Genomic DNA, 16,851 nt, shown 5'->3' with positions numbered 1-16,851 from the left:
GAAACTGCGCGAGACATTGCGGCAAGCCAGGCAGTGGCCACAAGGGAAGCAACCAACTCGAGGTTGGGTAGAGCCAAGAAACCCAGACGGGGGCGGAACATAATGGCTCTGGACAAGCTTATCCCTGAGATTTAAAGACCTTCTAGCAGTCATCAGGGGATAGTCAGATAGTGAATCCCTGAAAGCAGGATCAGTCCTCAGGATAGGCCAGTGTCGATTAAGGATGGCCCTCATCTGCTGCCACTCACTGTTATAGGTGGTGATAAATCTCACACTGGAAAAATCCTGAGGAGATTTTTGTCTAGAAAGAAGGAGCTGAGAGCGAGAGGTGTTCTTAGCCCTGAGGTACCCACGTTTTATACTGCGGTTGCTATAACCCCTCTCACGGAAGCGGGACATCAGGTCAGCGGCCTGCTCCTCAAACTTAGCATCCGAGGAGCAGATCCTCCTCATCCTCAGGAACTGTCCGGTAGGGACAGAGCGGATTGTGGATGTGTGATGGGCAGACGAGGCATGAATCAGCGCATTGACAGATGTTGACTTACGAAATACATCAGTTTGGATCAAATTTCTATCATCAACATCAATAAGTATATCTAAAAAATCAATGCACTTGGTGTTATATTTATAAGTCAATTTGATGTTAAAAGGATTCATGCCAAGTCTGCCCATAAATAGGTCCAGCTGCTCCACCGTACCCCTCCAAAAAAACAACAAATCATCAATATACCTAAGCCAGCACTGCACATGGGACACGGCCACGTCACCCTCGTCGCCAAAAATCGTTCTCTCCCAGAAACCCAGGAAGAGATTAGCATACGAGGGTGCACAGGCCGCGCCCATCGCAGTGCCGCGCTTCTGTAGGTAAAAAGAGTTCTTAAAAGTAAAAAAATTATGGGTAAGGATAAAGTGGAGCAGCTGGAGTATCAAATCACACATCTCGCTGTCCCGACCGGAGGTCCCGAGGAAGAAGCGGACTGCCGCCAACCCGTCTTCATGGCGGATGCAGGTGTATAGTGATTCGACATCCGCCGTGACTATTAACATGTCCGCTTCCATAAAGATACCGTCAATCCTGTTGAGCACGTCCGTTGTGTCCTTAAGGTAGGAGGGAAGTGTCTCGACCAGGGGTTTAAGATAATAATCAATAAATTTACACACCGGGTCACACATTCCCTCCAAACCAGACACAATCGGACGGCCCGGCGGATTGACGGCATCTTTATGAATCTTGGGGAGCAGATAAAACGTGGGCACCTTGGGAAATTTGACTAGAAGTCCTTCAAAAACCTTCTTAGTAATAAGACCGCTGTCAAAAGCCTGCTCAAGGATCAGCAGAAGGTCTCTGGAAAAGGAATTAATGGGATTGAAATCAAGCTTTTGATAGGTATCCTTGTCCCTCAGCTGGCGAAAGGCCTCTTTCTCATATTTAATAATGGGCCATATTACGATGTTTCCCCCCTTGTCAGCAGGTTTAAAAAGTACGTCCCTCCATGCTTCCAATTGTTTGAGGGCCGACCTCTGTTGACAAGTAAGGTTATCATTGTGCCGTCTAGATGACAAATGCGTAAAGTCATCTACAACCAATTTGGTAAAAATATCAACAGAGGGACACAATGACAAGGGGGGAAACTTAACTGACCTAGGCATGATGCAAGATGGAAACCTACCAATACTGTCAGGGGGTTGTTGTTCGGATTGAAGCTCCTCCAGAACTGCTAGAGCCTCTCTCTCTGCCCGACTATCCAGATCGAAAGTTGGCACGTCACGACTGTGAAGTTTCTTTAAAACCAACTTCCGGGAAAACAGAAATAAATCCTTCATAGCTGTAAAAGTACAATTACTGCTTGCCTATTGCTTATCCTCCACTTAGGCCTGGGTAACCATCAAATAAAATTTGGCTGTGCCTTTGATAAATGAGCCCACTGGGGCTCCCCTTTTTTTGCCCTGTTGGATACATATGGCCTGGGCGATAGAGATTTGATTTCTCCTTAGTGACGGTCGTGCAGCCCCCAGGTGTTATTGCCTTTTACATCATCTTTTCCTCTTGTGCCTGTTTTATCTCACTTGATACTGTATGTTTAATAACTTGTTAATAAATTTTGATACTTTTTGAAGCAAATTTACTCTGTTCTCCTGGTTTTGATTTATATACAGTTTGCAGCCGAAGCCCAGTGTTAAATTTAACTCATGTGGGAGGGTTTCTCTCAGTAATACAGGCTGGATGTGAGCTATGAGCGTATCCAGAGAGCCGCTTTCTTCATTAGCTCATTTAATAGCACAGCTTCTATTCTGCACCTATTTCCAGTTCATGTTTTTTGCTCTGTGTATGTAGGCTGTTTGATCTGCACTCCCTGAGACTATAGGAGCTCTAAGGGTTTGTGCCCACTATCAGGATTCGCTGTGTCCTGGACGCTGCGGGTCCTCATCCGCGGGGCCGAGAGTCTCCTCTGCAGGAGAACGCCGCTGCACGTGCTCACGATCAGGGTTTGGTGCCCTATGGTTTCTCGCTTGTATTCTCCCTACGGAGAACGCCTGTGGCTCCGCAGCAAACAATTGACCTCCTTGTGGCTTTGAAAGCAGGACCGCAGATCAGTTTACACTGTGGGCCGTACACGCACAGTGGGCATGGAATTTCTAGAAATCCCGTCCACTGTGCTTGTACTGTACAACGCAGCGTTTTGGACTCAGCAAAAACACACTGCATCCAAAATGCTGCAAACACTGATCGTGGGCACACACCCTAAGGCCCAGTGCCCACGCTGTGTAGTTTTAACGCATATTTTCAGAAATCTGCAGCAAAATCTGCATGTCCATTGTGAAGCTAGCAAAGTCTATGAGAATTCAGAAGTGCTGTGCCCACGTTGCTTATTTTTCCCTTGCATATTTGTTGCAGATTTGGTGCAGAAAAAAAAGAAATCTACACCAAATACGCCAGGAAAAAATACTCAACATTGGCACAGCACTTCTGAATTCTCATAGACTTTGCTGGCTTCACAATGGACATGCAGATTTTGTTGATTTCTGCAAATCTGCATCAAAATCCGCAGCGTGGGCACATGGCCAAACACATTTGTAACATTGCTGCAAAGTACCCGGCTAGATAAAGGACTCCGACACTGAAACAACAAAACCAAGTACAACATTTAAAAAGAAAACTATTGTGTAAGTCGCTTTAGGCTATGTGCGCACGTGTGCGCTCTGCACCGCACACAAAAGGTCCGCTTCAGAGCGCAGCTGAAAAGCTCTGTTCTGAAGTACCTGGTGCCTGCAGAATTCGTGCGCTCTGGATGCTGCCTCTCCCTATAGACAGCATGCAAAGTGCACGAAAGAAGTGACATGTCACTTCTTAGAACGCGCGCGTCGGGCAGCAGCCAAATCGCTGCGTTCTAATACGCCACGTGCGCACGTCTCCTGCACAATCTTCATAGACTGTGCTGAGGACGCAGGACGCATGCAGTTACGCTGCAGTGCAATACGCAGCGTAACTGCATGCAATACGCACACGTGCGCACATAGCCTTACGTTGCTCTAAGGAAGATCTACGTGGCCTTTTAAATTTATGCCAAAATGTTTTCTTTCATCTATTCTAACACAATGCTTATATTTTAGTTTCTTTTTTTGTTGTGTTGTGCAGGACCTCAGAAATTACCAGTACACAATTCCACATGTGGAGGGTTTGGTAATTCACATGGAAATGGGAAAAAGCTGCATAAAAATTCCTTCAAAGCGACATAATGAGGTGAGCAAGAAGCACGTGACTGTGGGCACGTTTTTATTTGGTAGAATTTGGCAAGATTCATAGTGATGACATCAGACCTTTGAATTATCAGTCATACTGGGGGATAAGTATTGAGTAAAGCCCCCGTCACATTTATTGACTTACCAGCGATCCCAAAAACTATATAACCTGATAAGGATCGCTGGTAAGTTGCTTGGAGGTCGCTGGTGAGATGTCACACAGTCAGACCTTACCAACGACTCAGTAACGATACAGGTCGCAGTAGCGTCCTGTATAACGATCTCTGCTATCATTGGGACCCTATCACACAGTGTCAAACATAGCGATGCGTTCTTCCCAGCAGGACATCACCTTTGAAGAAAATGGTCCAGGACAATCACCAAAGACCAGCGATCTCACAGCAGGGGCCAGGTCGTCGCTGGATGTCACACATAACGAGATCGCTAGAGAGATCGCTGTTGCATCACGAAAAGCGTGACTCAGCAGCGATGTCGCTTAGGGTACCGTCACACTTTAGCGACGCAGCAGCGATCCCACCAGCGATCTGACCTGGTCAGGATCGCTGCTGCGTGGCTACATGGTCGCTGGTGAGCTGTCAAACAGGCAGATCTCACCAGTGACCAGCCCCCAGCCAGCAGCGACGTGCAAGCGACGCACTTGCACGGAGCCGGCGTCTGGAAGCTGCGGACACTGGTAACTAAGGTAAACATCAGGTATGGTTACCCGATGTTTACCTTAGTTACCAGCGCACACCGCTTAGCTTAGCTTAGCGTGTGCAGGGAGCAGGAGCCGGCACTGGCAGCGTGAGAGCTGCGGAGGCTGGTAACGAAGGTAAATATCGGGTAACCACCTTGGTTACCCGATGTTTACCTTGGATACAGCTTACCGCAGTCTGTCAGACGCCGGCTCCTGCTCCCTGCACATTCAGGATTGTTGCTCTCTCGCTGTCACACACAGCGATGTGTGCTTATCAGCGGGAGAGCAACAATAAAAAAAGAACCAGGGCTGTGTGTAACGAGCAGCGATCTCACAGCAGGGGCCAGATCGCTGCTCAGTGTCACACACAGCGAGATCGCTAATGAGGTCACAAAAACCGTGACTCAGCAGTGATCTCAGCAGCGATCTCGCTGTGTGTGAAGTACCCCTTAGTGAGATGTGGCCTTAAGGGGAAAACCCCATCTGTGGATTTTATCTCCTGTTTTTGTTTATATGTTATCACTTATTTTTTGTCTTTAAGATTCTTAAAGTAATTCATTCTTGCAATGAACACGTGATAAGCATCGGAGCCAGCTTCAGCCTGGATGCAGACTCTCATCTTGTGTGTGTGCAGAACAGTGATGGAATCTATCAGACACAAGCCAACAGCGCTGCTGGTCAGCCTAGGAAAGGTAAGAGCCCATACCGGAAGCACTGCTCGCATCACTGATGATCCTAGTACTGCATATCTGGTAGTTAACAGATTTACTTCTGTGTAAATTATTATTTTACGTAAGACTTTTTTTTTTTTCCAGATACAATTATGTATTCTTACACGACTGCAGTGAAAGCTGCCATTACTATAATAGCATTTATTCATCTGAGATTAAAGGGAATCTGTCAGGTCCTCCCCTATGCCTCCAACCCAGCAGCATTCAGTCCTGTATGCCAAAATTCCCTGCCTAACCAGCTCTGTATAACGCTATTCACTAATATCAAAGTTTTAAAAAAACGACTTCTAAACCTCGCTTTTTCTATGCTTTTAGGCCAGTGACTAATCGCAGGGAAGTTGTTTCCCCAGACTAGTCGGCACTCTTTCCATGTTATCATACCTCTGTGGAATCACCGCCAGCTAATGGTAATCTTGCGCTCGGCTCATTTCGGCCGCATCACTGCGCCTTTTGAAGCCGGATGGACGCTTCCCAGCTTCATTAGGTGCACTGCACATGACCGGACGTTCAGAAGACGGGAGTGTGGGCATACAGGCTACAATGCTGCTGGGTTGAAGGGCATACAGAACCTCACAGGGTCCCTTTCTTTATCGTTCCTATGGGAGACCCAGACATTGGGTGTATAGCTTCTGCCTCCGGAGGACACACAAAGTACTACACTAAAAAGTGTAGCTCCTCCCTCTGAGCCTATACACCCCCTGGAGAACCAGATCTAGCCAGTTCATTGCTTTGTGTTCAGGAGGCATACATCCACACATGCATTCTCATCTGATTTTTCATTTTTGGAAAGAGTTTAAAGAAAAGCGGGTCCAAGTCTGGACCCCCGGCATGTCCCTTCTCACCCCACTGTGTCGGCGGTGCTGTTAAGGTTGATTCCAAGGCTGGAGCCTTACATGCCGCGCTCCTTCACCATCCCTCGGGCTCTGGCTTGAAGTGGGAGCCAGCACGGTTCTCCATGCTTTGCAGGAGACCGGTCTCCATCCGCATCCCTTCAGGATCCTGCTGGACGGAGCACTCATCCCCAGGGACTTGGAACCCTGCGTCTCAGCAAGCTAAGTACCTGAGACGTTTATATTCTGGGGGTCCCTGTACTTTATTATGTTGGGAGAGTGTGCTGAGTGAGTTTTCTGACATTTCCGGCCGGTTCTCTGGCTGTCGCCTAAGAACCGCGCTGAGGGTGCCTGCGCGCCGGCCGCACCGCTCAAATTTAAGCCCCGACTTCGCCGGAGGCCTACTTTCGGTTTCACTGCCCTCGCATGTCATTCATGCAGAGGGACAGTGTGGCTCCGCCCAGCGGCCGTTCTGCACAGGGGAGGGACACTCCTCACTGGGTACATGTCTCCTCCCCTGTAAGTCTCTTTGGCCCTCCAGATCCCGCTTTCAGTGTTGGTCTCGCCCCCTCTCCTCGCTCCGGCGCCATTTTATCAGCGTTTTCTCTGCAATCAACACTGGCTGCAGCATCCCTGCTGAGGTGCTTGGGGGTCCGGGCTTCGGGATCTGGAGGGCACACAACACCGCTCCAGCGGTCTGGTAAGCCACAACCTCTGGTTGTGGTCCTCTGTATATACTCTCTGGGGGTCACTCTGGCAGAGCCCCCACTTCAGCAGTATGTCTCACACGAGGAGCAAGGCTCCAAAGCTATATTCAGTATGCACTGCATGTAAGCTCGTGCTGCCTGAACCGAGCACATATCCACATTGTGATGCCTGCTCTAACCTGACAAAGCCTCAGCCTGGAATCGCACCCTCAGTGGTCTCTCCGGCTGCTCCGGCTCCTGTGGCTGAACCCCCGGCTTGGGTAGAATCCTTCTCTAGGTCAATCTCCCAGTCTTTTGCCGACTCCATGGGACAGCTGTCCTGGACTTTGCTGAACATGCATCAGCCCCCTTCACAGGGTGCCTCTGCTGCTAGGGCTCTTTCAGCGGAGCTCACAGAGGATTCTTCATCTGGTCCCAGACCCCGTCCTCCTAAGAGGAGACGTAGGGCCCCCTCTCCTTCCTCGTCCCGCGGCTCTGATTCAGGAGCTGACTCGCAGGACGAGGAGGATGCCTTTACAGGGGGCTCGGAGGCTAACTCCATGTGCCCCATTGATCTGTCCGAAAGTGACTCAGATGTTAGTGATTTGATTGCGTCCATTAATTCTGTACTGGACCTCAATCCGCCAGTATCAGAGGAGCAACCCTCTCTGGCAGAAAAGCACCAGTTTACCTCGCCTAAGAGGACAAAGAGTGTGTTCTTTAACCACTCCAGTTTTCAGACCGTTGTGACCAAGCCTAGGGCATGTCCTGACAAACGCTTCCCAAAGCGTGGTTCTGATGACCGTTTTCCCTTTCCACCTGAGGTGGTCAAGGAGTGGGCTCATTCACCAAAGGTAGACCCCCACGGTGTCTAGACTCTCAGCCCGGACCGTTGTATCAGTGGCTGATGGCACCTCTCTTAAGGATTCCACTGACCGCCAGGTTGACCTTCTGGCCAAATCTGTATATGAAGCGGCAGGGGCCTCGTTCTCCTGATCTTTTGCAGCAGTGTGGGCTCTCAAAGCTATCTCTGCTTCTCTAGAGGAGATGCATTCCCTCGCCAGGGAATCTATGCCCGAAATGGTTGCCTTCCCAAGCTTCCGCTTTTTCATCCTATGCCATGTCTGCCATGCTGGAGGCTTCTCACCGCACTGCGGTGGCTTCGGCTAATTCCCTCGCTATCCGCAGGATCTTGTGGCTTCGAGAGTGGAAGGCAGATGCTTCTTCAAAGAAGTACCTTGCTGGGCTCCTTTTTGCTGGGTCCAGGCTTTTCGGTGAACAACTGGATGAAATTATTAAGGAAGCTACTGGCGGGAAGAGTACTTCCATGCCACAAACCAAAACCAGGAAACCTGTCCAGGGTAGGAACCAGTCGAGGTTTCGTTCCTTTCGTTCCTCCAACTGGTCGTCCTCTAAGCCCTCGGCCTCGTCCACTAACTCAGCCAAGGACCAAAAATCCAACTGGCGCCCAAGGCGCGTCCACAGAAGACCGCAGGAGCTGCTGCCACTAAGGCAGCCTCCTCTTGACTATCTGTCCGCGCCAGCAACGTCCTTAGTCGGTGGCAGGCTCTCCCACTTTGGCGACGTGTGGTTTCAACACGTCTCCGATCAGTGGGTGCGGGATATCATCTCCCACGGCTACAGGATAGAATTCTCTTCCAGCCCGCTAAACAGATTTTTTCTGTCAACTCCCCCCTGCTCCAAGGCCGCCGCCTTCTCTCAGGCCGTTGCATCCTTGCAGGCCAACGGAGTAATTGTACCGGTTCCCGCCCGGGAACGGTTCAGAGGTTTCTACTCAAATCTCTTCCTAGTCCCCAAAAAGGACGGTTCCTTCCGGCCCATCCTAGATCTCAAGCTTCTCAACAAGCATGTTCAGGTGCGGCATTTTCGCATGGAGTCTCTGCGATCAGTCATTGCCTCAATGACCCAAGGGGATTTCCTGGCATCCATCGACATCAGAGATGCCTATCTGCATGTGCCAATTGCAGTTTCACACCAGCGTTGGCTACGTTTTGCAATCGGAGAGGAACATTTCCAATTCGTGGCTCTCCCCTTCGGGTTAGCCACGGCCCCTCGGGTATTCACCAAGGTCATGGCAGCAGTGGTTGCGGTTCTGCACCTCCAGGGGTTGGCAGTGATTCCTTACCTGGACGACCTTCTAGTCAAGGCTTCATCCAGCGCAGACTGTCAGCGGAGTGTCTCGCTCACTCTCGCCACTCTAGCCCAATTTGGGTGGCTTGTCAATCTGCCCAAATCCACTCTGACTCCGACCCAGAGGCTCACGTACCTAGGGATGCAGTTCGAGACTCTGCCGGCACTTGTGAAGCTGCCCTTAGTCAAACAGCAGTCCCTCCAACTGACGGTGCGCTCTCTGCTGAGGCCCCGCCGTTATTCCATCAGGCACCTGATGCAGGTGCTGGGTCAGATGGTGGCGTCAATGGAGGCTGTTCCCTTTGCCCAGTTCCATCTGCGTCCTCTGCAGCTGGACATTCTCCGCTGTTGGGACAAGCGGACTTCCTCCTTGCACAGGCTAGTGGCTCTGTCGCCACAGATCAGGAGCTCTCTTCAGTGGTGGCTTCGGCCCCTCTCTCTGTCTCAGGGGCGCTCCTTCCTGGCCCCGTCCTGGGTGATCCTCACCACGGATGCCAGTCTATCCGGCTGGGGAGCGGTATGTCTCCACCACCGAGCGCAGGGCACTTGGACTCCGTCCGAGTCAGCCCTCTCGATCAATGTGCTGGAAACCAGAGCTGTGCTTCTAGCTCTCGTAGCCTTTCACCACCTGTTGGCGGGCAAGCACATCCGAGTCCAGTCAGACAACGCGACAGCGGTTGCCTACATCAATCACCAAGGCGGGACACGCAGCTGCCTGGCAATGTTGGAGGTTCAACGCATCCTTCAATGGACTGAGGACTCCAAGTCCACCATATCCGCAGTCCACATCCCAGGCGTGGAAAACTGGGAAGCAGATTATCTCAGCCGTCAAACCGTGGACAGTGGCGAGTGGTCCCTGCATCCGGCAGTGTTTCAGTCAATCTGCCGCAAGTGGGGCATTCCGGAAGTGGACCTAATGGCATCCCGTCACAACAACAAGGTTCCGGTTTACGTGGCTCGCTCCCACGATCCTCAGGCCTTTGCAGCGGACGCTCTGGTTCAAGACTGGTCCCAGTTTTGTCTGTCCTACGTGTTTCCCCCTCTAGCTCTCTTGCCCAGAGTTCTGCGCAAGATCAGAATGGAGGGCCGTCGGGTCATCCTCATTGCTCCGGACTGGCCCAGGCGAGCTTGGTACCCAGACCTGCTCCATCTGTCCGTAGAGGTGCCGTGGCATCTTCCGGACCGTCCAGACCTTCTCTCACAAGGTCCTTTTTTCCGCCAGAATTCTGCGGCTCTCAGATTGACGGCGTGGCTCTTGAGTCCTGGATCTTGACGACTTCTGGTATTCCTCCTGAAGTCATTTCCACTATGACTCGGGCCCGGAAGTCTTCCTCGGCCAAAATCTATCACAGGACTTGGAAAATTTTCCTGTCCTGGTGTCGCTATTCCGGCCATGCTCCTTGGCCTTTTTCTTTGCCGACCCTTCTGTCCTTTCTACAGTCCGGTCTGCAGCTAGGACTGTCCCTCAATTCTCTCAAGGGACAAGTCTCGGCTCTATCAGTGCTGTTCCAGCGGCGTATCGCCCGGCTGGCTCAGGTCCGCACCTTCATGCAGGGCGCGTCTCACATCATTCCGCCTTACCGGCAGCCCTTGGATCCCTGGGACCTTAATTTGGTCCTCACGGCCTTGCAGAAACCCCCCTTTGAGCCTCTTAGGGAGGTTTCTTTGTTTCGTCTTCCACAGAAAGTGGTCTTTCTAGTGGCCATAACTTCCCTCAGAGTCTCTGATTTGGCTGCGCTCTCTTCGGAGTCCCCTTTTTTGGTATTTCATCAAGACAAGGTGGTTCTCCGTCCGACTCCGGACTTTCTCCCTAAGGTGGTTTCTCCTTTCCACCTTAACCAGGACATTTCCCTGCCATCCTTTTGTCCGGCTCCTGTTCATCGCTTTGAAAAAGCGTTGCATACTCTGGATCTGGTGCGGGCGCTCCGGATCTATGTGTCTCGCACCGCTGCTCTTAGGCAGTGCACCTCTCTTTTTGTGCTAACCACAAGTCGGCGTAAGGGCCTCTCTGCTTCTAAGCCGACCTTAGCCCGTTGGATTAGGTCGACCATTTCCGATGCCTACCAGTGTTCTCAGGTGCCTCCCCCGCCGGGGATCAAGGCACACTCGACCAGAGCTGTCGGTGCCTCTTGGGCTTTCAGGCACCAGGCTACGGCTCAGCAAGTCTGTCAGGCTGCCACTTGGACTAGCCTGCATACCTTTTCAAAGCACTACCAAGTGCATGTTCATGCTTCGGCAGATGCGAGCTTGGGCAGACGCATCCTTCAGGCGGCTGTCGCCCATTTGTGAAGTTAGGCTCTGCCTACTTCTCAGTTTTTCTGTTTATTCCCACCCATGGACTGCTTTGAGACGTCCCAATGTCTGGGTCTCCCATAGGAACGATAAAGAAAAAGAGAATTTTGTTTACTTACCGTAAATTCTTTTTCTTATAGTTCCGTATTGGGAGACCCAGCACCCTCCCTGTTGCCTGTTGGCAGTTTCTTGTTCCGCGTGTTATCACCGGCTGTTGTCGTGGACAGAGGTTCCGGTTATTCCGGTTCTTGCTCTGTTTTTACTTGTGGGTGGCTATTCTCCTTCAGCTTTTGCACTAAACTGGCTAGATCTGGTTCTCCAGGGGGTGTATAGGCTCAGAGGGAGGAGCTACACTTTTGAGTGTAGTACTTTGTGTGTCCTCCGGAGGCAGAAGCTATACACCCAATGTCTGGGTCTCCCAATACGGAACTATAAGAAAAAGAATTTACGGTAAGTAAACAAAATTCTCTTTTTTTAAATATTGCCAGCATACACTGTATGAAAAGTAGTCACAATGCACAGTATACATTCCCTTTATTATTACATAGTTACTTAGGTTGAAGAAAGAGCTAGGTCCATCTAGTTCAACCTTCCTCCACAAATTGTACATTTGGTCACGTAAGTCATTTATAACCAACAATGTTGTGTGCACTGAGGAAATCATCCAGCCCTTTTTTAAAAGCTGTTATAGTATCTGCCATCACTACCTCTTGTGGTAGGGCATTCCACCGTCTGACTGATCTAACTGTAAAGAACCCTTTCCTCTTTAGCTGCCGGAATCGCTTTTCTTCCACTCGCAGTGAGTGCCCCCTGGTCCTTAGTATTGTCTTTGGAAGGAATAAGTCATGTGCCAGTCCTTTATATTGAACACACATGTATTTATACATATAAATGAGATCTCCTCTGAGACGTCTTTTTTCTAAGCTAAACATATCTAACTTTTTCAACCTGTCATCATATGGGAGGCCTTCCATTCCTTGTAGTAGTCTAGTTGCCGCCTTTGAACTGACTCTAACTTCTGAATGTCCTTTTTAAAATGTGAAGCCCAAAACTGGATCCCATATTCCAGATGTGGCCTTACAAGTGATTTATAGAGGGGTAACAATACGTTGGGATCCCGGGATCTAATCTCTCTTTTTATACACCCTAAAATCTTGTTTGCTTTAGCAGCTGCTGCCTGACATTGAGTGCTGCTGCTCAGCTTATTTGTAATGAGAATACCCAAGTCCTTCTGTTCTGTAGTCCCGAGTTTACTCTTACTTTGAGTAAAGAAAAAAGATTGGGAAAACCCGGGTCTAATGGCCACGTTGGTAGTCCATGGCTACTGAACCTCCATACCTACCAGCACATCTTTTAATTAGTAGATTTGGCATGATTTTTTTGTGACATTATGGACTTAACCCTTTTATGACATATGCTGTACATTTACTTCATATTTCGTCTCCCTTGCATCTTTCTCTGCATGTCAGCTGATCTGATCAGCTGACATGTGACTCTAAGGCCCTTGTGCGCACTGGAAAAAGGAATTTTCTTAAGAAAATTCTGCAGGCACTGAAAGATTACCGCACCCGTGGAAAAAAAACGCTCCGAAATCCGCATGCGTTTTGGTGCGGTTTCGGTGCGGTTTTTCCGCGGGTTGGTACATGTGTTTTAATGTATTTAATGCAATAAAGCACATTGGGGGGAAAAAAGGTAATTTCCTTCTGATATAGATAGATAGAGAAATAGATAGATGATGGATGGATAATAGATTGATCTGTCCTCTATAAATCAATAGATAGAGTCCTTGTGAGGACACTGCAGTTCTCACGGTCGGTGAGTGTGTTCACATTACCGACCGTGAGAAATGACCTGTCATTACCTCTGCAGTCTCGTTACGGGGCTGCATTCTGTACAGTGTGTCAGTCACAGCTGGATGCAAGCGTCGTGGGACCTCGGTTGATTACGCCGGAGTTGTGTGTTGGGAGGGGTTAATAAAGGGGTAAAAGAGGGGGATTTTTTTTGTGTTTTATTTAAAATAAAGGATTTTTCAGTGTGGGCTTATTCACATTACTTACGGGTTAATCATGTAAGCTGTCTCATAGACGCTGCCATGATTAAGCCAGGACTTAAATGGAAGCGATCCGCTGCCATTTAACTCCTTATTACGTGGATTGCCACTGCATCACGGCAGTCTGGAAGAGCCGGGGATACTCCGGGACTGTCTCATAATGGATGCGACAGTCCTGGGGCAGCTGCGGGCTGATATTTTTGGCTGCGGGAGGGGGGGGGGGGAGGATTAACCCTGGCTCTTGCCCTCCCCAGCCTGAGAATACCGGGCCGCTGCTGTGTGTTTACCTCGGCTGGACGGTAAAAATACGGCGGAACCTGCGTTTTTGTTTTTTTATATATATATATATATATATATATATATATATATATATATATATATATATATATGTACGTTTGATTTGTATGTGTATTCTATATGTCTGTGTCTGTGTGTGAGTGCGATATGTGTGTATTCTTTGTCTCTGTCTGTGATCTGTGTGTGTTTATTCTCTGCTCCGCTTCCTCTTCCTGTCATAATGGCATCACTTCCCTGCAAGACGCAGGCAGCGATGAACATTATGTCCCGAAAACGAGAAATACCGCAGGGAATAACGCAGGAAAACGCAATGAACCGCACAGAATTTGCTGCCTGCGTTATTCCCTGCGGGATTTCACGATTACATTACAGTCAATGGAGTGAAATCCCGCAGCGACGTGCGGAAAAGAAGTGACATGCAATTGTTTTTGCTGCGGGAATCCCGCAGCAAAACATGCAGCTGTCAAAATCCGCATAGTGCGCACAGCATTTTTTTTCCCATAGGATTTGCTGGTGATTCACTGCAGAGATGTTATGAACATTTTCTGCAGCGAAACATGCAGCAAAAACCGGCAAGTGCGCACAGGGCCTAAGATCGACAGGTGGATTTGAGATCTGCCTGCGACTGTTTAACCAGTTAAATACTGGTGTGAATCTCTGACAACAGGATGTTACAGGCACCAGCAGGAAGCGTATCATTCTACCTCTGCTGATAAGGAGTCTGCTGAAAACTGTTGCTGAAAGAACAGGATGTATGGTCTAAAGTCATCAAGACTGGTGTTGTTCATTGACACTGGTCTCTCCAAGGAGGCATGGTGGCATCAGGCGCTTCTCCTTCATTGAGGCGAGCACCTTGCCACAAGACTAACTTTGGAGTAAAAGTTTTAAACCAGGCACTCTCAAAAAAAAAAAAAAAGCCCCAGTGACTAGTACTGTGTGAGAATCGTAAGAATACTTTGGGAAAAAAAAAATAATCATGATCTAAAAATTGCCTGGAATTAGACTGATATAGACCTAGTTTGATTTGGTTTACGCATGATTAGGTGGACTGGGGTGACGTGCGTGAGTCAGGCCACAGTGATGACGGTGCATCGAGAGCTGTGGAAGCCGGCAGGTTGGCGGCTCACAGGATCGTGTATCAGGGTCCTGCAAATGTACTCACCCATCACTAGGTTTAAACCTATGCTTTAGCCTGTTAGCCTAAGATCTAAATAAATGCAACTGTACCGGAAGGAAATGTGACAAGGTAGTGTGGATCAGGGGAAGTTATGGCTACAAGATTATTCATGTCACATAGAACCTGAGCCATAATGAATATGACCTAATTCCAGAAAGAAATGTTTACATGTGCGATGAATGATTCATGAGGAAACGATTACAATCACTCCCATAAGATTATAACTTTGTAGGCCGCACGTTTTCAGATTGTCTCTAACGATATAAAATCTATAAGTAAATTTATACTAATGTGTTTTATTATTTCCTAGTTACTGGAGCAAGTTTTGTTGTCTTTAATGGAGCCCTGAAAACATCTTCTGGATTCCTTGCTAAATCTAGCATAGTAGAAGGTATGCGGGAATGTATAATTATACCTCTGACCGCTGTCTCATGTATCTTCACTAATCTTTACAGTCACAGGGTGTTGTAGGCTGTGAGGAATTTGGTGACCACTAATTTTATGTGGGGTTTTTTTTTGTTTGCTTTTTAATATATATAGATAGATATATACTCAATGGGCAACACCATGAGACCCTCTATAATTGTCCCTTAGGAAAAAAGCGCACACACACACACACACACACACACACACACACACACACACACACACACACACACACACACATTTTATATATATATATATATATATATATATATGTAATATATATATATATATTATATAATATATATATATATAATATATATATATATATATATATATATATTATATAATATTATATAATATATATATATATATATATATTATAATTATAATGTGTGTGTATATATGTATGTGTGTGTGCATTTTTTCCTAAGGGACTATTGTAGAGGGTTTCATGGTGTTGCCCATTGAGTTTATTGGGGTATAAAGCCCCCATCCTATTTTATTTTTTGTGAACCATCACTTAAAGGGGAGCTTTAGGGTACATGCACACGTATACGGATTTGGTGTTGAAATTTCTACATCTCTTGGTAGGACAAAACGTAGCAATAAAACACTCGTTTTTGATGCGTTTTGCCATGTATTTTTGGTGCAGATTTTCTTATTTATGAGTGGGTGAAATCTGCAGCAAAAATTGACATGTTGCAGATTTTTATTTATTTTTTTTTTTGCACCACATCTGCAAAAAGAAAATACTCAATGTTGCTGGCATCAGAATTCCCTTTTTAAGTTTTGTGACAAATCAGCACTCCAAAACTCAATAAAAAGCAACGTTTGCACACAGCCTGAATCAGAAAATGACCGTTGTTTAATTCGGGCATTTGTGTTTTAACCCTTTTCTGACATATGATATACAATTACCGTATTTTTCGGACCATAAGACGCACTTTTTTTCCCCCAAATGTTGGGGGAAAGTTGGGGGTGCGTCTTATGGTCTGACTATAGGGCTGCGGCTGGGAATGAGGGTGCTGCGGGTCATCGGGGGCACGAGCAGGCAGCAGCAGCGCCTGCCGTGACCACGTGGGCTCGCTCATTACATATGCACGCCCATCCTCCCGCCCATCTCTCAGCGCTGAAGCCGGCACTGACAGGTGGGCGGAAGGATGAGCGGGAACGTGCGCATAGTAAAGAGCCGGCCGCATGATCACCCCTGGCAATTACAGCCTGGAGTGATCATGTGCGGCTGTATTCACTGCCCCCCGCGCGTCATTACCAGCGCGGGGTGCAGTGAATCAGTGTACTCACCCGTCCCCGTGTGTGCAGCCGCCCCCTGCTGCACGCGATGACTTCCTGTCTGTGCCGGTCAGCTGATCTGTGCTGAGCTGGTCAGCTGATCGGCACAGACAGGAAGACATCGCGTGCTGCAGGGGAACGGCTCCACACACACAGATCAGCGTGCCAGAGAGGAAGATGTGATCGGTGCTGCAGGGAGTGAGGAAAAGGTGAGTATAAACGTTTATTTTTTTCTCTGTGCTATAGGATACAGGCCATATACCAGGATGGTATATGAGCACGATGGGAGTATATGAACAGGCTGGATGGGGGGGGCATGTGAACAGGCTGGATGGGGGGGGCATGTGAACAGGCTGGATGGGGGGGGCATGTGAACAGGCTGGATGGGGGGGGCATGTGAACAGGCTGGATGGGGGGGCATGTGAACAGGCTGGATGGGGGGGGCATGTGAACAGGCTGGATGGGGGGGGCATGTGAACAGGC

At 48.5% G+C, this 16,851-nt stretch overlaps 1 protein-coding gene across 2 annotated transcripts in view; it reads left to right on the top strand.

Annotated features, from left to right (window-relative positions):
* The window catches only part of ZFYVE16 (zinc finger FYVE-type containing 16), a 172,660-nt gene that overhangs the window by 124,586 nt on the left and 31,223 nt on the right, over window positions 1-16,851 (top strand). For both annotated transcript variants that reach the window (XM_075325150.1, XM_075325149.1), the window contains 3 exons: window positions 3,638-3,742; window positions 4,980-5,130; window positions 14,963-15,043. In XM_075325150.1, coding sequence (XP_075181265.1) covers window positions 3,638-3,742; window positions 4,980-5,130; window positions 14,963-15,043 — 337 coding nt within the window. The remainder of the gene's footprint in view (window positions 1-3,637; window positions 3,743-4,979; window positions 5,131-14,962; window positions 15,044-16,851) is intronic.

This window comes from Anomaloglossus baeobatrachus, chromosome 1 (assembly GCF_048569485.1).
Source record: "Anomaloglossus baeobatrachus isolate aAnoBae1 chromosome 1, aAnoBae1.hap1, whole genome shotgun sequence".
Lineage (NCBI taxonomy): Eukaryota > Metazoa > Chordata > Amphibia > Anura > Aromobatidae > Anomaloglossus > Anomaloglossus baeobatrachus.
Note: the sequence above shows the minus strand (reverse complement) of the source record. Positions and strands in the feature narration are given on the sequence as shown.